The 26,915-nt window shown below is 44.6% G+C and overlaps 1 protein-coding gene across 3 annotated transcripts in view; it reads right to left on the bottom strand.

The window, feature by feature from the left end:
* Positions 1-26,915, bottom strand: part of Tnfrsf21 (TNF receptor superfamily member 21) — a 76,042-nt gene that overhangs the window by 36,075 nt on the left and 13,052 nt on the right. For 2 of the 3 annotated variants that reach the window (XM_031346807.1, XM_031346808.1), the window contains exons 2-3: positions 17,226-17,883; positions 15,297-15,791 (exon numbers count right to left, since the gene is read on the bottom strand). In XM_031346807.1, the coding sequence (XP_031202667.1) occupies positions 15,297-15,791; positions 17,226-17,883 (1,153 nt within the window). Of the gene's footprint in view, positions 1-15,296; positions 15,792-17,225; positions 17,884-18,887; positions 19,029-26,915 lie in introns of those variants that run through there. The other variant, XM_031346806.1, reaches the window with a different exon arrangement.

The raw sequence follows: 26,915 nt of genomic DNA, 5'->3' as shown, positions 1-26,915 counted from the left end.
ACTCTCTGTCTTTATTTTTATTTTTATTTTTTATTTTCATTTTTTTATTTTTATTTATTTATTTATTTTTAAGTTTTCCACTCCAGTCAGCTCACAGATAGTCAGGAAACTAGAGCAAATCCTAAAAGGAAAAAGTTCATTGTTTATGATAAAATACAGGTGTTTTGCTTTACAACAAACCGTGTTCTGCTAAGGGAAATACAATTGCTGTGACTGAACATTTTTAAAGATATCAACTAAGGGAGTTGTGGGCACCGACCAGTGATAGAATGCTTGCCTGGTTAGCATTCGCAAGACCCTTTAATCCCCAGCACCAAGAATAATAATGATAATAATAATCACTACAATAACTTAGGAATGTTAAATGTCATATAATAGGTGGGAAACTATCCAGAATGACAGAGCTTTGAAACCTGGCATTGCCACCCTCTAGCTATGTGACATGGAAGGTGAGTTTGCTCAGTGATAGAGCATTGTGCCTTGCCTTAGAAAAGGTAGGTAATGACAGCTGAGGGGATGTGCTTGTGTGTCCCAGAGTTCGGGAGGCCAAAGCAGGAGAATTTTGACCTTAAGGCTAGCCTTGGGCTATATAATGAGTTTAAGGCCATCCTAGAGCTATGCAGAGAAAAGAAAGTAAGCAATGAATGTTTAATGGGAGCAGAAACCCTATGTGGTAGTAAATCTTTATCATAAACTTGTCTGGATCTCGAAGCACCTGGATGTGTCTGTGAGGTGTTTCCAGAAAAGTTTAACTGAGGAGATAAAACCCACCCACCGTGCAAGTGAGTGCATTATTCCACCCATGTGGTCCCAGAGAATTAAAATAGAGAGGAAGGAAATGAACATTAGTCTCTCTCTGTCTCCTGGCTGCATACAGCTACAAGACCAGCCACCTCACATGCATAGTATGACTGTCGCTCCTACTATGAGTCAAATCAAACCTCTTTCCTCATGTTGCCTCTGACAGTCAGTCACAGCAACAAGAAAGGTAGCTAATAAACCCTTTTCAGATGCTTTCAAAAGCTTATTTTTAGGGGCTGGGTAGAGAGACCTTTGTGGGTAAAGATGCCTATCATCAAACCTGAAAAGCAAGTTTGACCCCTCAAGACCCCAGGCAGTGGGAGGAAAAAACTGATCTCCAGTAGTTATCCTTTGATCTCCATGTGTACACAAAACATACCCAGACCAACACACACACCCATTAAAATGAAAAGGAAAATCTACTTTAGTAGACAACATCTTCGAGTCTGCATCCTGACATCATCTTTGGATCTCTAATGGTGAACATCCCATTACCTCACTTTACACAAAACTGGAATGGAGAAGCACTAACTTTGTCGCCAATCCCTAACGCTTGATCATCTCTTCCCTTCTTTATTAGCTTTATTAGCGTGGATAATGAAACGTTTCCTTAAAGTGCTCCTGAGTCCTGGGCTCACTATTTTCTCCGATATACCCAGGGCACACACCTGTCATCTACCCACCAACACAGCAAAATCTCTGAGATTTATTCACAAGTGAGACACAAACACAGTCTCATACCCAGAAGGGCACTGACTGCCTCATAAATCAAGTTCACAATTGGGGTAGGTCTACCGCTCCCCCTAGAAGGAGGAAGAAAACATCTGAAGGGTGTGCTTCTTTCACAGGCCTCGCCTCACAGACCAGTCCTGAAAAACAACACCTGGGGACCAAAGGAAAACAGTGAGTGAGGCTGAGAGAAACCATTTGTCCTGGCACACCAGGTAAGGTGGGATGACGCCATGTTTCATTTGCTTAGACAGTGAGTTTGAGACAGAATGGAAGAAACGACAATGTTAGCTCTAAAATTTTAAGACTGAAACCACAGCTCGGTTCAGCAGCAAAGTCTAAACCTTTTACATACGAACAGAACACTAAGTAAACTGAGTCCTCCTCTGTACAACTGCTGCTGCCCCAAGGCAATTTTACATCGCATCTCGCATCTTGCATCTCTCAGTAAGCAGTCAGAGGCTGGCCACCAGGTCCGCCAGTTTCTACTTTAACTTTACTCTTTGTGTTTCAAGCGTCTCTGGGAGGGATTGGGTTGTAAGTTAGGGCTCTTTGTTTTCTGAGATGGGGATCTCACTCTGTAGCCAGGGGTCGGCATGGGTCTTACTATATATAGCCCAAGCCGGCGTCAAACTCACAGTGATTCTCCTGCCTCATTTTCTAGGAGCTGGAATTACAAGCATGAGCCAACATACCTCCAGCTCCTGATTCCACTTTTGCATCATGAAGAATGGGATTTTAAGAAAGGAAGAAATACTGAAGTTATTTGAACCTTCATGCTACGGATCCCAACATTCTTCCATCTGCTTCCCCACAAGAGCCAAGCTAGAGCTGCCTCTTCTACACCTCCTACAAGATCAGGTATCCGGTCTGCCTGTGCCTCGAGCCGCCCCATCTCCCACATCCCTAGACTGTGCCAGCAACCTAGGAAGAGTTTCTCTCTCTACCAGTACAGGCAGCCAGAGGAAAGGTCTCAGCCTCCAGCTTCTAAAAGGATTAGAATCCGACTAGTCAGGCAATACTCAGCTTTCTTCTCCAGCTTCTTTTACAATGGACAGTTAAGACTCTGGCACTTTATAGCCAAAGTTCCTTGGGTAAATATTTTTCCCCTGTAGTCATCTCTCTTGCTACACATGACTCATTTTATTTGACCCATAAGAATTTCTAACTGGGTTAAAAACATTGAGTCTCTGTCCGAGCTCAGCTCTCCATGAATGCCTGCCTGCCTTGGTGCAGCTGATGGCATTATCTTCGTCAGAAACAGGGAGCCAAACTAGTAGATTTATCAATATTATGAATGATCTCATTCAGCCCATAAGAGGAAACCCATTTGAGGGGAGCCACACCCACAACACAGATGAGAAACTGAGAGGCTCAGGAGCATCTCACAGATGTTTAATCCTCAGTGAGGTTGACACATGGCCCTCTTCTGTCACTGCACCATGCAGCTTCCTGGGGACTAAGGGTTCCTTACCGAGTCCATCTTTACAAGTCTTGAATGTGTCTTTGTGTGTGTGTGTGTGTGTGTGTGTGTGTGTGTGTGTGTGTGTGTACACATGTGTGTCATTTTTACATGGGTTCTAGGAATCGATCTCAGGTCTTCAATCTTGCAAGGCAAGCACTCTATTGACTAAGCCATTCCTTCAGTACCTGTCTTTTAACACAAGTATTGTTAATACTGCTCCCTATAACTGCCCATTTCCCACACAGGGCCATAGAAAGGCAGACAAGTAAGGGAAATTGTTGTAATAGTATATTTGTGATGGTCTGGCTTCCTTCCAACTGTCTGTCCACATCACAACACTCCTTCTCCATAAAGAACAGAAGCAAGAAGCAATGTTTCTTATAACCAGCTACAGTCCAAGGGCAGGTGCCTCAGTGCCAGTCCAGGCCTGCTACCAAGTGGGTATGAACTCAGGGTACTGAATCTTCCTATACCTCTGTTCCTGATAGGCAAAAATGGGTACAATATTTACACCATGAAGTTTTCCTGAGAATTAAATGGAAATTCAATGTATTTCATACTACAGGGTAAGCATTTGATATAAGTGAACTATGATTTTTTTTCTCCTCCCAAACCAGCCTTAAAAATAAAATGTTTTTCTAAACTGAGCACGTGAGTTTGAATCCATGGAAGCCAGATGCAGCAGTGAGCATATGAAATTCTGGTACTCTATCGAGACGTGGCAGAGATAGGAGAATCTCTAGATGGTGGCAGATATATACAGCAAGGAACAAGAGATCCTGTGTCCAAATAAGGTGGAAAATGAACACTGATGGTAGAGGTTGTCCTCTGACCTATACAGACACACACACACACACACACACACACACACACATACACGTATATATAAAGAGAGAGGAAGAGGTAGGAAGGGAAACGGGGATAGGGAAGGAAGGAGGGAAGAAGACAGGAAGGAAGGAAGGAAGGAAGGAAGGAAGGAAGGAAGGAAGGAAGGAAGGAAAGGAGGGAGGGAGGAAGGGAGGGAGGAAGGGAAGGAAGGAAGGAAGGAAGAAAGAAAGAAAGAAAGAAAGAAAGAAAGAAAGAAAGAAAGAAAGAAAGAAAGATAACATGATAAATTTTCCTTAGACAAGAGAATTTTCAAGAGAAACTGAGTCAAGAGCAGTCAACAGCCCTCCATTCTCTGAGGGGCAGGCTGCTGGGGTCTTGGACCTCCTTTGCTCTTCAAAGGTGGAAAGTTTTGTGAATGTTACAAGACTTTAACAATTTAAGTTTATTCCATTTCAGAGCTGTTGGTCTTTGTCTCCCACACCCTGGAATCATCTTGCTGGGGTAGTCAGCAAAAGAAGAGACACACCGCGCCCTCCTCTTAATAATTATTATTCATAGACCATCATCCTTCTCATTGGGGCAATCTTGGGAGCGGTCAAAGGGTGTTCCTAGTCTGGGACAGGCCATCTCTCTGTCTCCTTCATCCTCATCTACTCCTTGGCCACTACTGAAGACCTCCAGGGTCCTCCAAAGCAAACGACCTCTCTGTTGTCTTACTCCCAAACTGTGAGTAATTTTCAAACCAGTGTTTCTTTTACCAGTGGGCAAAACCTTGCCATCCCTTGACTGGAAAGGCAACATGGATAACTTAAGAAGGACTACACTGGAATCCAGGACGTTGGAGCCAGGCCTTAACTCTTCCCCAACTAAAGCATCAGAGCTTGAGCAAATCACTTCCTGTGCTCAATTCTACCATATGTATAATGTGAGCACTGGATGACAAGAGTTCGTCTTTCCTTCTCCCTCTTCCCTCCCTTCTTCCTCTCCCTCTCCCTTCCCCCATCCACACCCCTGCAATCTCATCAACGTCCAACCTCTAGGTTTTCCAAAAAAAACAAAACAGAACAAAACCAATCCCCCCTCCTCCCCCCCACCCCCACCCCCACCCCCGTTACCAGGGCCCTCCCTGTAAGCCCTAGTATGCTAAGACAGCCTCAATCTTGGTGCTCAAACACACATAAATAAAAACATCACTGAAAAACAATTTAAAAAAAATCAATCTTGGGCTGGCAAGATGGCTCAGCGGGTAAGAGCACTGACTGCTCTTCCGAAGGTCCTGAGTTCGGATCCCAGCAACCACATGGTGGCTCACAACCACCTGTAATGAGCTCGGACGCCCTCTTCTGGTGCATCTGAAGACAGCTACAGTGAATTACACCGGAGAAAGCAGGGCTGGATTGAGCAGGGCATATCAAGCAGGTCCTGATCGAGCAGGGTGGATCAAGCAGGGCCAGAGACATGATGGCTCATGGCCATCTGTACAGCTACAGTGTACTCATACACAGAAAATAAATAAAATAAATCTTTAAAAAAAAATCAATCTTAAAAAAAATCCCAATGTTTTCTTTACCTTAGGATACCTTAAATGTGATGCTGGCTACCAACCTCCCCCTTATTTCCCCTGTTGTCTCAGAATAAGCCAGGACAATGCACTTGCGCTGCTTGCTTTCCTGAATTACCCAAACAAGTAATTCGGCTCCAGCTGGCTGGCTACTCAGGTTCTCCTCAGGTTAGCAGTTCACGTACAGTTAACAAGGATTCCCAGGTGAGAGAGAATCCAGCAGCAAGAAGCAGAGCTAAGAGGGAGCAGGGAATAACTAAGACAGAGAATAGAATCTCCCTCTAGCCTAACATCCCTTGCTTCATTTGTCCCTGAAGAAAGCCATGGTTGTCATGGCTAAAGATGTCCCCAACAGACAAGAACTTTGCCTGGGTCTCTGGAGAGTCACCTTCTTCAAGTCACTTACCCCACAGGCAAAACCAGGCTATGCCACGGCCTTTCTACAAGGGAAGTAACTCATTTCTGAAACTTGAGTTTTCTATCTCTGTATGAGTGACAGTTTCTCCACCCAACCCCCACGGACCACTTCGGATTATCCTACAGAACTTAAATTCATAGTTGTAATGAACTGTAAACAGGAACTAGCCCACAGTAAACATGGAACTTAGGAATCCTTTTACTAGAGAGACTTATGCTCACACTAATAGACCATGGTTAGAATATGTAAAATTTAAAAAGGCTTCAGGCTAGCCTAAACTTTATTGATGGATACCAAGCCGCGATTGGAGGGACATTTGACATGTCCATCCTCGGTCCTGTTTTTTACAGATACATAGGAGCTGCTGAGCTCTTCACAGCTGGCATGGATGGGTGACGAGCAAGCTTCCAGAAGCTCAGGAGTTGTAGCTGGGGCTCCGTCATGGCACCAAGATCTTAGTGTTCAAGTTCAAAAATAAGTGAGAGCCTTAGTCACGGCTCTTCCCTTACTCTGGGATGCACAATGCATGATGGACTATTGTGACACATTGAAAAGATTGTCTCCAAACATCAGTTCTGGAATAGTTGTTGAATCTCTCTTGATACCGAGGTATCCTCTACACCCCACATAAGCACAGAGTCCCTGTACAGCCTCAGCCTTGCCCGGCCTCATGTGACACACACAAGCAGAAGCATTTACTACTCTACCGTCACTCTGTCATCAGCTGGAGAGTGGTCTTTGGTGTTTCGGTGAACACAGGATCCCTCTGTAGCATAAAGCTGGGATTAATCCTGGCTTCCCTTCTCTGAGTAGCCACACACTGCTCCCACACTACAGTATATGCAGGACCCACGCGGCCTACATTTGTCCTATCAAATATCAGGGTGACAAGAAGTGCACTCATCTAACTCAACAACAACAACAACAACAACAACAAAAACCATATCATCACATTGATCATCTTCAGCCTTAAACTCTGCCACCTAAGCCTTTAAGTGTCCTGATTTCACTAAAAAAAAAAAAATCTGACCAGCAAAGACAGTATGTGTCTGTTCCAGGATCACCCACAGGCTTTTTGCAGTAGGTGGGCAGATCTAGATGTCAACTGTCCTGGCCATATGTCATTTCTGCAGCCGATGGCTGCTCTTCAGAACTGCAAGCAACCCTTTGGGAACTGAGTCCATGCCTCCACTCAGCACCTGCATTACAGATGGCTCTGGCCTGTGTAATCCTGTACCTTCCCTTGCCTCCTGGCCCACACGTGCCTCTGTGAATACTGATTTGAGACAATCCATCCTCTCTGGTTTTCCCTTCAGGCACACAGAGTGGAGTCCGAATTCCAAATCTCTAAGCATCTGTCCACTATTTTTCCTAGACTCATACCCCCTTCAAAGTATACGGGAAGTCAAGGTTAGAACCCAAACCACCGTGTCCTCCTCTATGGCTCTGCTTTGACTAAGAGACAAGCTGTACGAGGTCTGTGCAGGTACGCTGGTGAGGTAGGTCCACATGTAAGATGGCAACCTCTGGGTAAAAGCCAGGATCTATTGAGAGGAGATGGAGGGATTTGGGGATTGTTTTGCAGGGACAAGGATAGCTATTACACATTATAGACATTTCAGTCACTCAGCTTTGCAATGCATCCCTGTAGCAGAGTAAGAAATAGGCACCCCTAAAGGTCAAATTGAGCACAGCTAAGCTCAAGGAAGGGCTCCAAGAGGAGTGAACCCACTTATCTAGGCTGCTTCAGTTAGCGGAAGGTGAGAGAGAAAACTCCTGAGAATGGCAAACCTGTGGTAGACTTCACAGGCTGATAACCATGGCCCAGATCAAGTTTTGCTAGACTCTGACCCCCTCCGATAATTTACACACTCACTGTGGGCTTTTCTGACACTATGAAAACAGAGCCGAACGGTTTCGACACAAACTGTACAATTACATCCTGCAGGCTTCCTATGGGGCTCAAAAATAATTTGTGCTGGAGTCTACAAATAATCCGTACAACCGACCCACCCTAAGAGCCCTCGATCTAAGGGCCGGAGAGATGGGTCAGTGGCTAAGAGCACATACTGCTCTTGCAGAGATCCTGAGTTTGTTCCCAGCACCCACCGTGTGCATATACCCCACACAGATTCACATCATTACAAATAAAATAAATCTGGGAAACAAACTCTTGGTTTGATTTCCTAACACAACATCATTGTATGCCAGCAAGGACAAACTCAACTGTTCGATGGCTTTAAATTTAAACAATCACCTCACAACCTTGAAAGAATAAGTAGATTAGTCCTTGGATGTTCAGACCACTGCTATCTGGCAGAGTGTTCTAGACCACGGAAATGTTCCATCTGTCCCAATGTGGTCAAGCAAGTATTAGTCACGTATGCCTATTAGGCGTTCAGGTAATCCTTGGTGCAACTAAGAAGGTGAGTTTTGCTTTTTAGTTAACTTTAGCTTAAACATCTCAAAGCATGTAGCTACCACAGCAAACAACTCAGGCATAGGCCATTTGAGCCCCAAGGCATGGGCCAAGTGTAAGGCCACATGGTAAAACTTAGTAGTGTCTCTAAGAATTTACAGGCTATGAGAGGAGATTAGGCGTGTTAGTTAAGGTGACAGATGGAAAGAACTAGAAATTCAGAAAGAGTACCTTAGAATGGATTGCTATATAGAATATTAGAGAAGTAAAGTTGACAGAGAATTTGTCTGCATACACAAAGCCCTGGGTTCAGCCCACCATACCATAAGCCAGATCAGGCACACCTATGATTCCAGCCATCCCGAGACTCAGGAAGTGAAAGCTGAGTGATCAAAAAGCTCAAGGCCATCCTCTGCTATGCAATGTAATATAGCCAGTCCAGGCTACATTAAACCCTTTTTAAGAGTAAAAATCAAAATAAACCAAGTACAGAGAATGACCTCTCTCCCTTTTGGCCACCGAAGCACAGCAGTCTACTTCTAAGAGAACCCCAGAAACACAGTGTTTGCTGCTGTTCACTTTAAGGAAAAATGCTGTCTCTATAGGTCGCATGTCTTACACTGATACACTGTCAAATGCACACTAGCTACCTGAGGCAGACCACTGAACAGCTAGGCCAGCCAGAAGCTACATACACTCTAAACTAGGTAAATCCAGTTCCCCTTTCTCACTCCCTTTTCTACATCTCACTTTAATCCATACTCTAAAACCTAAGAGCAAAGGGAAACATGATCCAGTGCAGTCAGAGCAGTGTCTGTGTTCCCCCCTGCACTTTCCCATATACTTCCTCCATCAGTACGTAGTGAACACTGACATTGTGCTAGCCCAATCTCCAAACATCCCCTTAAAGTTTCTAGAAAAACAGGTTGCCTGGTCTCAACTTCAGGCACGTTTGCAAATGCTAGAAATGGGGAAGAAAGACATGAGGGACAGTAAATAATTGAAGGAAAAGAAACAGCAATGGCACTGGTTAGAAACAACCGTGAGTGTGCACAATTGGTTCCTATTCTTGGCCACCCCACTGCCAATGAGGCTGGACCATGGCGTTTTACCTTCTGCAGACATAAGGAAGAGAAAAACATGACTTTGGGGGGGATCTTCCCATACTTCCTCAGTGCAGTTGTGGGGAGACTAAGTTTTACTATCATTATCATTTAGTGTGTGTGTGTGTGTGTATGTGTGTGTGTGTGTGCACTCCCTTATGAGTGAGAAAAAAAACACATCAAATAAAAAATATTTTCTATGTAGCCTACATTTATTTCACTTTATTTATCTAACTTTTGTTTGTCTTTTGATTCACCATGTGGCGATTCTAACCTACAACTCATTTTGCTGTCCTAGATCTTGCAGCAGCACCCCTGCCTCAGCCTCTCAAGTGCTAGGATTATAGACATGAGCCTCTATGCCTGGCGTTTTGCACTAATCATCTTTAGAAAATGTTTACTTGTTTAAATTATATGTCTGTGCATGTAAGAGCAGGTGCCCACAGAGACCAGAGATGTTAAGTTCCCTTGGAGCTGGCATTGTACATAGGCCGTTACAAACCACTCTAGAGTCTCTGGAAGAACGGCCGTAGCTTCTAACCACTGAGCCATCTCTCCAGCTCCTTCATTTTCATTTAAAATCAAGTGGAACTTCTGTACACCCACCCACACTGACCCCATTATCTTGGGGTTATAATACAAAAAGAAATCTATTTCCACAAAGATGACAAAGGATGGCAATTAGAGCCCAAACAATAGGCTCACATCATTATGACAGCTTAACTTAATAACAAAATCTTTAAATAGGGTTCATAGATAAAAATTCTAGAGGGACTTACTTATGATCCCCACTGCTAAAGTGGGTATACTGCAAGAAGCCACTGCCTCTTCCCACCCTCCCAACCTTCAAACTCTTCTGACTTTGGTAAGGAAGGAAGCTACGGAGTACCATGGCATGTAGCCTTTCACACGTAGCCTTCGAAGGTGCTGCTCCTGGGTCTAACCATAGGACTCCATGAGAACAGAATCATGGTGCTTGAAACATCAACTTTAGAAACTGTGTGTCAATGGCAGACAGAAAAACCTAGGAGGGCTTTATGGGAAGAAGACCAGAGCTTCAGAGTGCTGAGGTCTGACAAGGCAAGCAAGATCCCGCAGGTCCCTGAGACACAGCACAATCTCTGCAACCGTGACACACAGTGGCAATGAGGTCGGTACCTGCTCAACATTGAGGCCTTCAAGGTTACATCACAGGAAGTGACGTGAACCCCCATGTCGTTCCTGAAGATCTGTTTATGGACCACTATTGGATGCTGTGGGACAGGATTATCATTTTCCTTAATGGAAAAGTAAGTAAGAGGCAGTTACATAGAGGAAAACGTTCAGGCAGAAAGAAAGACTGTACCAGAGTTAATGGTTGGAGAATATAACCACAGTGTGTGTATATATGAAACTGTCATATAATAATAATTTTAGAAAGAAGAGCCCGGCAGGCCTCTGTTACAGAGGGCCCTGGTAAATAAAGGAGGTCTACCAGGACCTTTGATAGAAGACTCCTGGGTATTCGGTCCTCATTCTCATAAGCCATTCATACTGAATGGACAAGAACCAGGAAGAGATCTCGTGAGGCGGGATAATCTGCTGCCTGAGCACAATACAGTCCGATCAAGGAGGCATTGTTCACAGAGAGCCCAGTGCACCTGCTACAGCTCTCACTGAACAGAACCTCTCTTTGTAGTAGGATTTTACCTGCTTACACCCTTGAACCTAGCAATTTGGAAAGAAAAGGCCTTCCGTAGAGAAACACCTCAAACAGAAATATCCCAATGTGGAAACCCGAGGAAGGCTGAACTACGGAAAGGGCTACTTACATCAAACAGAGACGACTTAAAAGATGCCCCATTGAAGGGACCAAAGTGGATGACTGGGTTGGGTTTGATCTTTCCACTTCCATCCCTTTCACATAAAACAAGATGTTGTTGTAAGAACACGTGACATTTCATGAGGTGAACAGAGCTGTAAGAATGTTGAAGGTCAGGCTGATGAGGTGGCTAGGAGGGCAAAGGCCCTTGGCATTAAGCCTTAAGACCTGGATTCTATCCCTTAGGTCCACATAGTGGTAAAAAAGAACTGACCCCTGCAAACTGTCTTCTAACCTCAATATACGCCCATGGTATGCACATACCCTAACACACTATGGAAGTAATCAAATAATCGTGTAATACATTTTTAAAAAGAATGCTTAAGGTTATTGCACTCCATTGCTTTCTGCTCCTGGGCCAGCCTTTATCATTACAACTTGCTGTGTTCTTAGAATTTTAAAACTATGTTCCAAAAGCATGTTTCAAACTGTATCTGATCACAAACTATAACAGCCAACTATTGACTAATAGAATCATCACGGACGGATAACTTTAGACCTACATAATCTTAAAAGGATAGTCACACGTTCTACTAACAAGGTAGACTCAGAGCACAGGTAACTCCAGGGGGAGCTGAACACAAAATCTGATCCTAGACTAGATCTGATACTCACAGGGAGAGGTGTACCTCCTAAGAGAAGAAAGTGCTCAGTGGATGAAGTGTTTGCCATGCAAGCAGGAGTGGAGTGCACATCCCTAGTATCTATAGGAAAGTCAGGTGGTGCAAGGCCCAGCTGGAATCTGAGATGGTAGCGATGGAAGATTTCGGAGTGACTCTGGGGAGCTACACTAAGCTCAGGCTTCAATGAGAGACCCTGATCAGGAAAGAGAATGGAGAGAGAGATCTCAGAAGACACATGATATCAATATCTGGTCTCCACATTCATGTACATACACATGACCACACATTTACCCACCTAAATATAAATACACACACACACACACACACACATCAAATAAAAAAAACTAAATGTTCTTTCTGTCAAGAGCCTAACTGGATGTTACTTGTTTGTTTATTGAGGGTATTTTAGTGGGGTTGTTGTTATTATTTCTTTGTCAGCTTGACACAAGCTAGAGTCACTTACTAAGAGGGAACCTCAATTAAGAAAAAATGTCTCCATTGAGTTGGCCCATAGAAAAGTCTGTGAGGCACTTTCTTGATTAACGATTGATATGGGAGGGCCCAGCCCTTTGTGGATGGTGTTACCTCTGGGCAGGCTATATTAAAAAAAATAAATCAAACAGGGGAGGCGTGGGGAGAAAGCCAATAAGCAGTGTTCCTCCATAGCTTCTGCTTCTGTTCCTGCCTCCAGGTTCCTACTTGAGTTCATGCCCTAACTTCCCTCCACGGTGACCTATGACACGGAAGTGTAAGGCAAATACTGTTCCCCCACCTCAGGTTTCTTTCGCTTATCATAACAACAGAGAGCAAACGTAGACACCAGGCCAGCAAAAGGAGCAAGGTATACAACGAAGTATGGTTCCAACTTTCAGTTTACTAAGGTTGGAAACTACAAAATATTTTACGAAGAGAGTATCTTTATTGTTAGGAAATACATTAATTTATTGAAGGGTAAAGGACCATGAAAGCATTTGGGAAATTTATTTTATCTATTAGATAAATAGGTATATAAATACAGTGTGTTTTATACACTTCATTAAATATAACGAGCTATTCTGTAATGCATACTCTCTTGTGTAAAATTACTGTATGGCTTCAGAAGCAAAGAACATAACAACATGGAGTAAAATCTGAAGTGGGATGTGGTGGCACATGTGTGTAATCCTAGCATAAGCGAGTCTGAGGCAGGAGGAAAAAGGAATTCAAGGGCAGCTTTGGCTACATGGTGAATTTGAGAGTCGCCTGGGCTATATGAGACACTGTCTCAGAACAACCACAGCAAAATGAAGAATAAGACCAACCTGATGACATGAATATAGGTATTCTCCTCACAACTTCTCCTAGAATTAGAATTATGTATCCATAGGAAGCTTTTTAAAAGTTTTTATTAGAAAGGCAGAGGTTGATGGGGAGGCTTTTCCAGCCACCAGGTTTCCAGAGGATTCCAGAGGGTCAACACAAGCTACAGCCAGATATAGCCAACCAGCAGCCCAAGGGCCACAGGCATCCCAGGAGAGCTATGAAGACAGCCCAACACACACACAGGTGACAACTGGAGGCTACCATGTCAGAAAGTTGGAGAGCCCTGGGAGTCTGTACCAGGAAGGGTGCTGCCCCAGCATTCCACCGAATAGTCCCCCAAGTTGTTAAGGGAGGCAAGATAAGTTGGATCTTAACGTTCCTCTCCAACTTCCTGTAATACAAAACTTGTACCACTTGTGGGGTACTAACAATAAGATGGGAAAGAGGACAAAATCCTGCCATCCTGGAACCGTTCTTCACGCTGGCATCTTTCCTTCCAACCTCTGAAGGTTTAAAAGAGTTGGGACTATTGTAAACTATGTAGCTCTGTCTGTTCCTTTTACAAAATATAAACGACTCTTTGGACTGGGTAAAAACATTCCATTACACTGCACAGTTCAGCATTTGCTCGACTAGTTCCCTAGAATTGGTACTTTATTTGTTTGCAATGTTAATGCTATACAAGGCTAAGTTAAATAGCTATAAGGTTAGCCAGGCTTTTTGTCCTACACCTCTAATCCCAACACTAAAGAGGCTGACACCAGAGAATCACAAGTTCAAGGCCCACCTGGCTACAGGGTAAGATCCTGTCTCCTCTTCCCACAAGAGCGTTTATGTTCGCTGTGCTTACTTAAAAAAAAAATTGTTTATACCTCAGTGATAGAGTCCCAAAATAAAATTATTATACCAAAGAGTATAAGCACTTTCAAAACCAGTTTGTCGAAAGGTGGGCACACCTTTATCTGAAAATGGGAAAGGAAACATCTGAATGGGATTTCCAGAGGCTGCTTTCACTCAGGAAAGGAAGTTACAACCACAGCGGGGGGAACCAAATTGCTGCCTTCATGTCAGACCGAGCGCAGAGACAAGTAAGTACTGTAAGCTATTTTTGCCTTTAAAAGAGAAAAGACCAAAATATTCTAGCCTCTATCACACACAGAGGCTACTGAGTGAGAGACATGGCCTCAGACAAAGGCAAACCTCTTATGGTGTGTATCCATCACTTAGCAGATATTTCTGTTCCCTGGACAGAGTGAGATCCTAAACATTTAGAAGGGAGGGGTGTGTGTGTGTGTGTGTGTGTGTGTGTGTGTGTGTGTGTGTGTGTATACGTGTGTGCATGTGTGTGTATGTGTGTGCTTGTGTATATGCATATGTGTGTGCTTGTGTGTATGCGTATGTGTGTGTGTGTGTGTGCATGAAGATACAGAGCCAAAAGTAAGGTTCACATCTAAACCTTGCAGCCCAGTTAACCTACATAAATTTAGTTTTAAACTCTATTTCATTGCATTTCCTCAGCCTTGTGACAGAAAAGGGAAGTGTTTGCTGGCAAGATGGCTCTGTGTGCTAAAAGCTCTTTGCTACACAAGCCTGAGTTTGATCCCTGGAGTGCACAGCCGGAGGAGAGAACTGACTTCTGAAAGTTGTCCCCTGACCTCCACATTATAGCATGTTTGAGCTTGCATGCATGCATGCACACACACACACACACACACACACACACACACACACACACAGCCCATAACCCACACACAGATAGTATGTGTTTGGAATTCTCTTTTTAAACAGAAAGAAGAAAGGGTTGCAAGTAGTAAGAGATGTGAAGTCTGGTGCCATGAGTTCTGAACAATTAGTCTCTTGTTTGGGTGAGACCTCTCTGAATTAAATTCCTTCATTTGCTAAAGAACACAGTTAAAATATATAAATCCCTCGCAATGGCTTGCGGGTCTCTGATTTAGCAACATTTTCCAGTTCCAATGGTGCAAGGGAGGGAAATGGAAAGAGGTGACTCTGTCTGAGTGCATTATTTGTAAGAGATGGTCAGAATCGAGTTCTAGAACCTGCTAGATCATGAAAAGCCCTTGGTGAAGAAAAGGGACTCCACAACCTACAGATCTCCCACCCCTTTAGAAAATAGGAGTGAGGCCGAGCGCTCTACACACACAGAGGAAACAGAAGCAGCTCACCATGGCCGTTGCGGTAGTAGATCCATTTCTCCCGGTTCTGGGTTGGGGTCAAGGACTTCTTCAGCCCTGCCTTTTCCACTATGGCACTGGGATCCTGCCGGGGCCCCTTCTTGAGAGTCCTGGAGCTCTTTCGGATACTGCACACCACTATCAGCACCAGGACCAGCAGAAGAAAGAGTACAATCATCCAGGGCAAATGCTCATTGATGTCAAAATGCTTGTGTGGGTTCTGTCTGGGATGGCCCCTCTTGGGGGCCTTGATGGCTGTGCTGGACTTCTCACCAGCGGCCTCCATGGACGACGGCAGCAGCTTCAGAATGTGTCTGTGGTGGGGGCCTTGCTGGTGGGTAACTTGTGGTGGGCTTGGCAGGGTCCTGTTCGTGCCTTCCTTCCCACTTGTTGAGCTCGTATTGTCAGGCACTGTCCCTTCCTCGATGTCACTTGGTACCTTAGTTCTAACAGAGGCAGTAGAGTTGGAATCTGTTGAGTTCATGCCTAGAAAAAAAGAGTAAGGAGGGGGAAGAGCTTTTCCATATTTGGGCATCTACACATTCTCTCCTGTCCCTTGTCATCTCCAAGTGAGGGCAGATAATCAAAGAAGAGATGGCTGTTGGAGCTGAAGATCAAATATTATTTTGCCCATTTTCATAAAGGTCCTAACAGCATCTTTATATAAAAGATAAAAATATAAATAGTTAAGCTCTATTTAACTATTTAACTACGGGCATCTTTGGGGAAAACAATATTTGAGCTCTCCTAGACTCTCCTAAACAGCTTCCCCTCGATTTCACGTTCTACGTGGATAAATGTCTATTTACCACTAGTAACCCTTCATTGATTGGATTGTGCAGAGAACTCATTTCAGTTAAATTTCTTTGCTCGCTCTCCTCCTCCCTCACCTTTCATGACTCAATGATGAAACAGAGCCCATGACTAAGATAAAGAAAAGAGCTCGGGCTCAATGCCAACCCTGTGCAACAGGTCAGTTAATAGAGTAAGGCTGGACTCTCCTAAGAGCCATCTCAAAGATCACACAGGGTTGGGGTTGGCTTTGTGAACTTCTTTCTGTGATATTTCCACAATTAGTCCTCACAAAAGAGTGTGAGGGATGGAACCTGAGACAGAACTCGACTTGTGTCAGCCCCCAGGGCTACTCATACCTGTCTCTTCATTTCAAAACACAGGCTTCAGAAAGCGTTCCCTGCAATTGAAGGCCAGACATCGTCACACCCAAAGGTGTGCTAGTAGACACAACTTAAGTTGGCTATATCTCATGGGGAAAAAAATGAGATGATAGAAGTTCTGGCAAATTTTGAACTTCTGCCTGAGTGTTGACTGGAATATAGTAAGCAAATAGGGATAAAGGCCATGAACTCAAGCTGAAAAAAATCATTAAGTCATTTTTTTCCAGATGTGAGGGCTGGTCACCTTCACTTAGATTTAAACTTCTCCTTTTTGTCCTACCTTGGAGTCAAAACTCCTCCCTTCCTTCCTGACATAATTACTCCCTTGTTATCTCTCCTTCTGGCTCTGTCTACCCATGATTAGCTCCATTTTGCATAACTTTTTTAATCTGAAAGGAACCTTAAACATCTAAAATTTCTCAACTTTCTCACTCGAGCCCAGCACCGAATGGGTTAGGTGATTTGCACAAGGTCACACACTGTCCTTATTTCTCACCGTTCTTCTTTGCCAGTTTGATGTAACCTAGTTTCTAGATATCTGTTGTCTCCTAATAGAAACCTTCTGAGTTGCAATATTTCTATTAAGTTAAAGAAGCCAAATTTAATTAGTCACAAAAATCAAGGCTCCCTCCTCCAAGGGATGGCTTTTAGATTTAGCAAAGTGGAGAGAACACTTCTTTGGTTAAAGCCCCCTCTATTGAGCTCAAAGCCTTCCTCAAACAAGTAATTCGGGAGGTTGAGTTACCTTGGGGCTCATAGGTGGAGGAAGGGACATCGTGGGATTCCATGTGCTCAGGGTGAGAAAAGATAGCTGTGCCAGGGGAAGAAGGTGAGGCTGTGCTGGAGAAAGACAGGTGCATGCCACAGATGTTGTCTGTCTCCTTGGTCCCCGGCTTGACCACCACCAGGTTCTGACCCAGACAGTCTGTGTGAGCTTTACACTTCATCACACTGGAAGGCACGTCAGAGAAGGTACCCCGAGCACATTGCTTACACCGCACATCTTCATTCTCTGTCCCTTTCTTCCGCACACCCCAGCCCACAGGGCACACTGTATGAGGAGCGCAGGTGCCATTAGACTGATACATTCCAGGTGGGCAGATGCATTCTCGGTCAGTCAAGGCAGCACAAGGTAATCTCTCAATCATCGGCCATGGGCATGGCTGACTACAGTCATGGCATCTCTCTATGCCATTCTCATGCCTGGTAAAGGTCCCCGCAGGGCAGCTGCTGCAGACTCTCAGGCTTGTGTTGGTACAGTGCTCCGAGACATATGTTCCTGCCGGACACTTGTCGCAGGTTAGCACCTGGCCAGTGGTACGGTCAACATGGCGGTACGTGCCAGTGAGACTCCTCAGAGTCTTTTGCTCAGGTTGAGCTGTGATGGTGCTGAGGAATCCAAGCTGAAAGAAATAAGAGAGATGTCAGATGGGAGCAGAGGAGAACAGAGCAACAGCAACAATGCAGTCATCACCACTGTTCAAGATCTGGCAGGTACCACGTCAGCTTGACATCAGAAACAGGGAGGTGTGCCAAAGTTGTCACTTCTATAGCACCTACATGCCTAATGATAAACTTGTTTTGTTTTGTTTTAACAAACAGGCATACTTTTGACCTTCCTGGTAAGTGCATTAAACAATAGAGCTGATGCTTTTAGATTCAAACCCAGTTTTGTCCAGTCTTTGAAGACCACAGCCGATAGACACAATCCCTGCAGGCACCCATGGAGGAATCTACGCATGGAGCTTGGGTCCAGCAAGAATAACTCAGTGGCCATGTTCTAAAATAAAGACTTCACCCAGCAGGTCAGAGTTACACCAAGTTCCAGAATAAAAACTTGGAGGACCTGCTGGGCGTGGTATCACATGCAAATAATCCCAGCACTTGGGAGGCAGAGGCAGGTGGATCTCTGAGTTTGGAGCTGGTCTAGTCTACTGATCGAGTTCTAGGATAGCCAGGGCTACTCGGAGACACCCTGCCTCAACAAACCACACACACACACACACACACACACACACACACAAAAAAAAAAAAAAAAAAAAAAACCTGGAGGATCCCAAGTCCCAAGTCCTGAGATGCTGTGAAAGAGAAACAGGGAGCAAAGACTAGAGTGACTGCTTCCCTGGGGCCGTAGAAATGGAGAGGTTCTGACAGTCTTTGCCATCCTTAGTGAGATAGAGAAGTTTGTATGAAAATCATGGCTGCCCCAAGCTACCAGCTACAGAACAAATTCCCTCTAGACTTCAGGCTAAAAGAACAAAGAGGAAAAACCAAAAAAAAAAAAAAAAAAAAACCTGAAAACCCGAAAAACAAGTTGGTTAAAGGCATCTTGAAACTTGACCCCAGTCTATTCTTTCCCAACCCCACGTGGGGTTAAGTGAGGCCAGGGCACTTCCTCGTGTCTCACCCGGGCTCTTGAGTCTTCCTTCTTAAAGCTTACAATATACTTAGTTTTCTTCAGTCTGAACCTGAAAGTAGGGGCAGAGGCGGTCAGGTGTGGATAGCGGTTGGTTTTCTTGTTGAGAAACTTCATTTCATATTAGACATTGAGAAGGAGAAGAGCCTGCTACTTGGTGATAAGTCTCCCCTCTCAGCGTTTGGTTTTGCCCTTCCTTTTCCTGCTCCCTCTACTTGCACAACCAGCCCAGACACCCTCTACTGAGCTCAGCAGATGCCGGGGTGGAGGAAACCATCTGTCCAATGGAGCTTGAGCACGAGATTAGTGCCCTACCCCCATTGTAGACTCAGAAGCGTGCGCCCTGGGGAGACACACAAAGCTCTAGGAAATGGAGCCTCAACACCAGCCTCCCTCACCCAGGGCTCCTGATCCACGGAGCCACCCTGAGTGTGCATGTGGCTAGCTAGACCCACCAGCCTAGGCAACGATTCAGACTGACTTTCTAAGACGGGGTTGTAGGTTCTTTCTTGATGTCAGCCATGCCCATGGCGGATGATAAAGAGATGACCTTGTGCTGCCTTGACTGACCAAGAATGCATCTGCCCACCTGGAATGTATCTGGCTGTGTTCAAACCCCACCCAGCAACCCCACATCCCCTCCACTCTATACCACGCTTGCTCTATTTGAACTTCTTGATTTCTTGGATGTAAAAAGGGGTTATTCGATTATTTTGAAGTTATTTTGTTTTAAGATAGAGCCTTATTTTATAACTCAGGCTGGCCTCAAACTTGTAGAAATCCTGACTCAGACTCTCCAGTTGCTGGGATTGCAGGTATGAGCCACAGAGCTGGACTTGCTGGGATTGCAGGTATGAGCCACAGAGCTGGACTAGTCCATTTTGCTAATTGTTTTTCAGTTTATTCGGTTGGTACAGAGTATCAATATATAGCCTAGGCTGGTGCCAATGTTGTAATCCTCCTGCCTCAGAATCCCAAGTGCTAGGACTATAGGAATGCACAGCCATGCCTGGCTCATTTATCAGTTCTTAAGGGACTATAATGTTGACCTATAAAATTGTCTCATCTATCTCCTGCAAACAGAATAAAGGAGAGTGTGAATTAACTGTGTTTGGTGAAGTGGATGGAGGAAGAAACCAGTGGGACAGAAACAAGCACTGAACTGGACAAAGATCACAGGGCTGCCTCTTGCCAAGGAGCAATGGGAGGTAGGCTCCAAGCCCCTCGTTTCTCTTTTAAACAGAGCAGCTCTGCTGTGCAAAGCCTAATCAGAGGGAAGGTCTGTTGAAAGTAGAGCTTATTACTTAAGCAAGGACTACAGGGTCCTCTAAAGTCTCTCCCAATTCCAGAGTCAATTTAAAAAGAAGGAGGGGGGAGGAGAAGGAGAGGAGAGGAGGAAGAGGAGAGGGAGGAGGGGGGAGGAGGGGGAGCAAGGAGGAGGAGGGAGGAAAGGAGGAGGAGGAAAAGCTCTATCTAAACTAGAGTTTTCCCACCAGATGTGGAAGTCCTTGCCTGTACTAGGAAGACTCAGAGGAGAGGATCATAGGATCCAGACCAGTCTGGGCTACACAGAGACTTTGTCCCAAAACCAAACAATATCCCCTTGTGAAGACACATGTCCGTAAACCCAACACTTGAGAAGCTGAGGTAGGGGAATCAGGAGTTCAAGGCTATCCCTGGCTACACATCACGTTTGAGACTCACTTGAGCTACCTGAGAACATGTCTCTAAATTAGTAAATAAATAAATCGTCCGTACATACACACACACACACACACACACACACACACACATACACACACCACATACACACCAGCTTTTCCCTCTAACCCTGGGCAGAAATGGATCAAGTGAAAGACAACATTTAAAGATGGACCCTGCACAATATAAAAAGATTATAACGAAAGCTAACACTGGAGGAGAAAACAAACAGTGGAATGGGGAGACAAGGTCACGGATAGGTGCAAGATAGTGAGAGTCAAGAAAGCTGGGTCCTTCCAATTAAGACCCTTGATTCCCCCCCCCTCCCCTGCCCCCCGCCATGTGTACAGACATGGCTAAGACAGATCAGAGAGAAGTAACACAGTTTCAGGCCTTTAAATACAGTATTAAAATTGCCTGTATTTTAAGAATAAAGAGGTGGCTCAGTAGTTAAAGTGTTTGCCATGCCACCGGAAAACAGGTTCAGATTCTTACAACTCATGTATATAGCAAGTGGGTACAGCAGTCTACCTGTAATTCCAGCACCAAGGTCAGGGGATCCCTAGAAGAAACTGGCTAGAGAGACTACACATATCAGTGAGCTCTGGGTTTGACTTATGCACCTGCCTGGCTGAATAGGGAGGAAAAGCAATTGAGAATGACTCCCAATGTCAACCTCAGGGCTCCATGTGCACATGGACCCACACATGAGTGTCCAGACACATGCACGCACACACACACACACACACACACACACACACACACACACGAAAATGGAAAAAGAAGAAATAATACTGTCTGAGATGATTTTTGAAAATACCATCAAATACCTGGTCTTATTGCTAAGATCATTGTGAGTCTACAACAGGGTGGGGAACTTATTTTGTTTGGCTATGGTTTTTATTGCCTTTTTAATCAGTCTGAGTGTATCTGGCATCCAACTAACTTTTGAGCCCCTAGCACTAAACCAGGACTCCTCTGGCTCTAGAATTCTTTGATCCTGAGCCACGTGTTGAACACAGCCCAATCTCACGATCAGAGTCACCCCCTCCAGCTCGACCTAACCTAGCATTTTTAATTAGCTCGATATTAGCATTTCATCCCCCCCCCAAATAAACATCCTTGTAATAGTTCTACCAATTTGGAACTACAGATTCTCAGCTTCCCGTTCTCTTGTTTGAGTTGGTTTAATGTATGCAAAGGGGGAAAAAAGCCAACCATGTTGCTCTGTGATTTCTTCTTTACTAACTTCTGTTATGACGTTACTGAGATCTGTCTGTTTTAACATACAAACTGTCTCCGTCTAACAGTTAAAGAGTTCTTCAACAGAGTGAGTACGTTCTAGAGAGCTGGCTTAGCTGTTAAAGGCTAGGCTCACAACCAAAAGAATGGGTATGTCTTACTTTAGAGGGTCTTCCCACCAAGGCTTCATTGACTGCTTTCTTGTGTATAGGTCAGTGTATATTTTTCTATTGTGCATAACTGCTTCTTCCCTCCCATATCCCTCACTTAACTTCTCTTCTCTCCATCTCAATCTGAGTAGCAGACACGACCACCCTAGTCCCAGTCTTTTGAAATCCAAAATGCAATCGATAACCTGAAGCTACCCCATTCTCTTACCTCTAACAATATACATCATATACACAAACATACATACATACATAAACATGTATTTGTACATATAGGTACCCCTGGGTGGATCAAACAGAAAAAGTCAGGAGAAGAATTGGACAAATATTTGAAAAGAGGAGGCACATTCTTACCCAACCTGTCTGAAAGTCAACCGAACCCTGGTTTGCTCACTTTTGAAATCAGCTGGTTGAACACAGTAGTAGTATTCAATCAACTCTACCCTCCCATGTGCTGTGATTTTTGTCAAGTCCCACCATCCTTATGCAGCCTTTAAATCTCTTTCTAAATACCCAGATGCCAAGCAGATGAGCAAGTGGCCCATCACATTTCCTGTTTCTGTCCATTGTATCAGCACCTAATTACATAGTGTCTCGTAATGTTGGTTGGCAGCCCCGTAAGTGTATATACTTATCTTCCCTTAATGCGTATAAGCAGCTCAAGGCCAGGGACTGCCACACAGACTACATTTCCTCCCTTGCTCAACTCCCTAATGAAGACTAGGAAAATAATAAGCAAAGCATCCTTCAAGCCAGGGGCCAGCAAAGGAATGCCAACATACCAGCTGGTCTTATAAACAAGCTCCCTAGCATCGAGACACTGATGTAGCTAGCTAGCATTCCTGGCTGCTTTCACGCTGCTGGAGGAGAGCTACAAAGCTACGACAGAGACTGTGCTGCCCAGAAACCTCAGTAGCCTACTGGTATCATTTGGCCCTATATCAATGAAGTCTGCCCACTCCCAAAATGAGCGTCTAAAGAAATATAAACAACGCAGAGACCAGTAGCTCAAAGAAGCCCTCAGGCGACCCCCCCATGAGTTTCTCTATAAGCAGAGTGCTGGCTCTCTCTCCTTTTCCACCCACTCTAACTCACACGCTCAATCTGGTTCCTTCACACTCAGCTTCAAACTCTCACTTCCCCCCTGACATCTGATGAAAAGGAAAGTCATCCAGAGGGACAAGACTCCCTTCTGGGTGTCATCCCTACCTCCCATCCTCAATGGTAAAGCCCTCCTCTGTTTCTTCTTTTCCCTACAGGGCTGTCATCATTTTCTACTTACATATTTATACTCTGTGTGTCGTCCCTGGAGTCTGTAACCCAGGACAGCATGTAGACTCAGTACCCATTGACTGGACCACAGGCCCTCTTTTCCCTTCATGAAGAGAAAGGTGGCTTGATGAGACCCACGGATGCTATCAAATCCTCAAGGACCCAGCTCATGGACTACCTACAAGGATTGTTGACTAAGGAATTTGCAGACCCCGAATAATTAGAATTAAGCTAAACGATAATGCTGGAGGAGATTTGCTGGGAGTGAGAGACATCAAATGGTGCCATTAACTGAAAATCTAAATAAGGCACCCTGGCGCCCTTCAGCATGAAAGCAAAGAATTTGTTCACCTTCAAAGACCCTAAAGACATTACTTCTTTTCCTGAAAGATTGACTGATTGATTGATTGATTGATTTAATGTATGTATGTGAGTACACTGTCACTGTCTTCAGACACACCAGAAGAGGGCATCAGATTCCATTACAGATGGTTGTGAGCCACCATGTGGATGCTAGGAACTGAACTCAGGACCTCTGGAAGAGAAGCCTGTGCTCTTAGCCACTGAGCCATCTCTCCAGCCCCCCATTACTCTCTCTTAACAGAACTATAATTGGCTCCTAAGAGTTAGTTTCTTCATGATACTCAAAAAGCTAATAAACTGAAGGATTCAAATATTCCCCCCTCATTTAAAAGAACGAAAATAAAAAGAAAATTACACTTTGTGCTTAAGATTATAAGTAGTATAAGAAGTCTAGATTCTGTGTTTAAACTGCAGTTATTATGAAAATTCCATTTATCCAGGAACTCCAACAACAATAGATAGATGCAGTAAATACCAGCAAGCTAGGGGGCTGGAAAGATGGCTCAGCGGTTAAGAGCACTGACTGCTCTTCCAGAAGTCCTGAGTTCAAATCCCAGCAACCCTATGGTGGCTCACAACCATCTGTAATGAGATCTTCTGGTGTGTCTGAAGACAGCTACAACGTACTTGCATATACTAATAAATAAATAAATCTTTTTTAAAAATCAGCATGCTGTCTCAAATTGCATATTTGGTTTAAAAAAAAAAACACAAAAAACACTAAAAGTGTTTATTGAATGATTAGAAGCTTAAACGGGAGAAACAGAGATCAGGTGGAAAGCAACACTTGGCTTAGGTACTGGCTGTGAAGGCTTCCATAGTCTCACGGTGCATCTCGGTGGCCTGCAGAACACCTATGGTGCGTCACCTGCAGTTTACAGCACAGATGGGCCTGACTGAAGATGAGAAGCACCCGGATGTGAGAATACACGTCAGAATGCGGACATCTACTTATTGTTCAGCAATTCCCTTTCCATGACCTCATCCTTCAGATAAACAAGAGAGATCCCTTGGTAGCTTAAAGGTTACAACATATCTGTGCCACTGACGTTGTTATTTGTGTGTGTATGTGTGGTGTATGCACATGTGTGTACAGGTGTACATGACCATGGGGAGGCCGGCCAGAGGAGGATGAAGAGTGTCCTGCTCCATGGCTCTCCACTTCATTGCCTTGAGACAAGGCTCTCTCATTGAACCTGGAGCTTGCCATTTTAACAAGCCTGACCGCCAGCAAGCTCCAGCAAGCTGCTCTGTCTCCAGCCTCCAATGGGGGGGGGGGGGTCCACGGGTGCTTGCAATGCCACATCCAGTTTTTTACATGAGTGTTAAGGATTCAAACTCAAGTCTCTTCACACTTGCAAGCCAGCATCTTACCCGCTGAGCCATTGTCCCTGAGCCAGGCTGATGTCAGTTTCATTTCATATCAAGTTCTAGTAACATTTCATTGTGAAATGAGCAAACTCAAGACAGAGGTGGGCCTGCTTTTCCTCAGTAAGAAGCAGGAAAATTGCTCTGGAGTTTGATATAGAATTTTTTTCAAATATATTTGTATATATATATATATATATATGTATATATATATATGTATATATATATACAAATAAATATATATATATATGGAGAGAGAAAGAGAGAGAAAGAGAGAGAGAGAGAGAGAGAGGTTGTAAGGTAATCAAGTTTACCTATGAGGATGACTATGAAATATGATAACTGATGACAAAAGTTAATAGCCACAGAGAAAGCTGGTCAGCCCTCAGAATTGTTGACCGTTTTATCTTGGGCATCATTTTTAATTTGTAATATAAACACACTGGGTGGCCAGAATTTCCCAGATTTGAAGTTGGGGAGCAAGCAGGTAGGATGCATAAAAACAAACAGTTCAAGGATAAAGGTTCCACTAACTGCAGACAGGATATTTCCAGTTATGTTATATAAACTTGGTTTGCCCTCTCATTTCCTACTGCCTTCTCTGGAAAGAGGAAGGAGGGAAGGAAGGAAGGAAGGAAGGAAGGAAGGGATGGAGGGAGGAAGGAAGGAAGGGAGGGAGGGAGGGACAGAGGGAGGGAGGGAGGGAGGAAGAAAGGGAAGGAAGGGAGGGATAAGAGGGAGGGAAAGAAGGAGGGAGGAATGGGATGGTGGGAGAGAAGGGTGGAGGGATGGGATGATGAGAGAGAAGGATGGAAGGGATGAGAGGAATGGGAGGGAGGGAGGGCCATCTCCTCTTGCCAAAGCAAAAGAAGCAGGGACTGTTTTTAAAGCTGGTGTATAGAGAATGCCAGAGCCAGAATGTGCTGACTGTAGGAACAGAAGGAGGCAAGCTCAGGGGACGCTGGAGGAAAAAAACAGGGAAGATTTTGCCTAGGAGCTGTTTTCTCTGGAACCCACAGTACAGGCGAGAAAGCGCATACAGTAATGAGCCACTGGACCACAGCACCAGCTCCCTCCAGCACAGGAGCTATTTCTTTGTCCTCTGCTTACTGAGAGATGCCAATAGGATGCCCAAGGAGTAATAAATGAAGTAGTATCACATAGAAAATAGTAGAAGATGGAAGGATGTGACTTCATGCTGACTGGGCATGTCCACAAAAGAGCATACAACACAGGCCCATGCAAAACTGAGGCTTCAAAGTATAAGAGAAACCCATTTAGGCCTAGAATGTGCCACATAGGTCCTGTTCCCCCAGGTACCGGCTGGGTGTGATACTGTGATAGTAAGGAATACAGACGTGGTCTCTTCCCATGGCTCCCATCACAAAGTAGGAAACCTCAAAGCCAGTATGATTAGGGTCTTCTGTGTCACCACACATGAGATGACAGGGATGGAAGCTCTGAGAGGGCGCCACCAAGATGGAGACCAGTGGTCAGAAAACACAAGGTTTTTATAGACAGCTTGCTACTTTCGGTTCCACCTCAATCTCTGGGATGAGGAGAGGGGTTGAAGGTTAAGTTAGTCACCCATGGCTAATGACGTAGTCAGTTATGCCTACGAAATGATGCCTCCATAAAACCCTGAAAGGGCAGGGTTCAGAGAGCTCACAGCCAGCTGAACGGGTGCAAAGACCTGGAGAGTGGTGTGTCCAGAGCAGACACAGTAGCTTCCCAGTTCCACGGTGCTTCCTAGATGGCTGCCGTACGCATGCCTTCCTCTGTGTGCTTTATCATCGATCTCCTTTCTACAGTAGAGAGCGATATTCAGAAAGTGTCTCCCTGAGATGTATGAGGCCATGCTTACAAGCTAACTGAACCCACAGAGAGCAGCGGGAACTCCGACTTG

Source organism: Mastomys coucha, unplaced genomic scaffold, assembly GCF_008632895.1.
Source record: "Mastomys coucha isolate ucsf_1 unplaced genomic scaffold, UCSF_Mcou_1 pScaffold3, whole genome shotgun sequence".
NCBI classification, from domain to species: Eukaryota; Metazoa; Chordata; class Mammalia; order Rodentia; family Muridae; genus Mastomys; species Mastomys coucha.
This window is presented reverse-complemented; position numbering and strand designations above follow the sequence as displayed.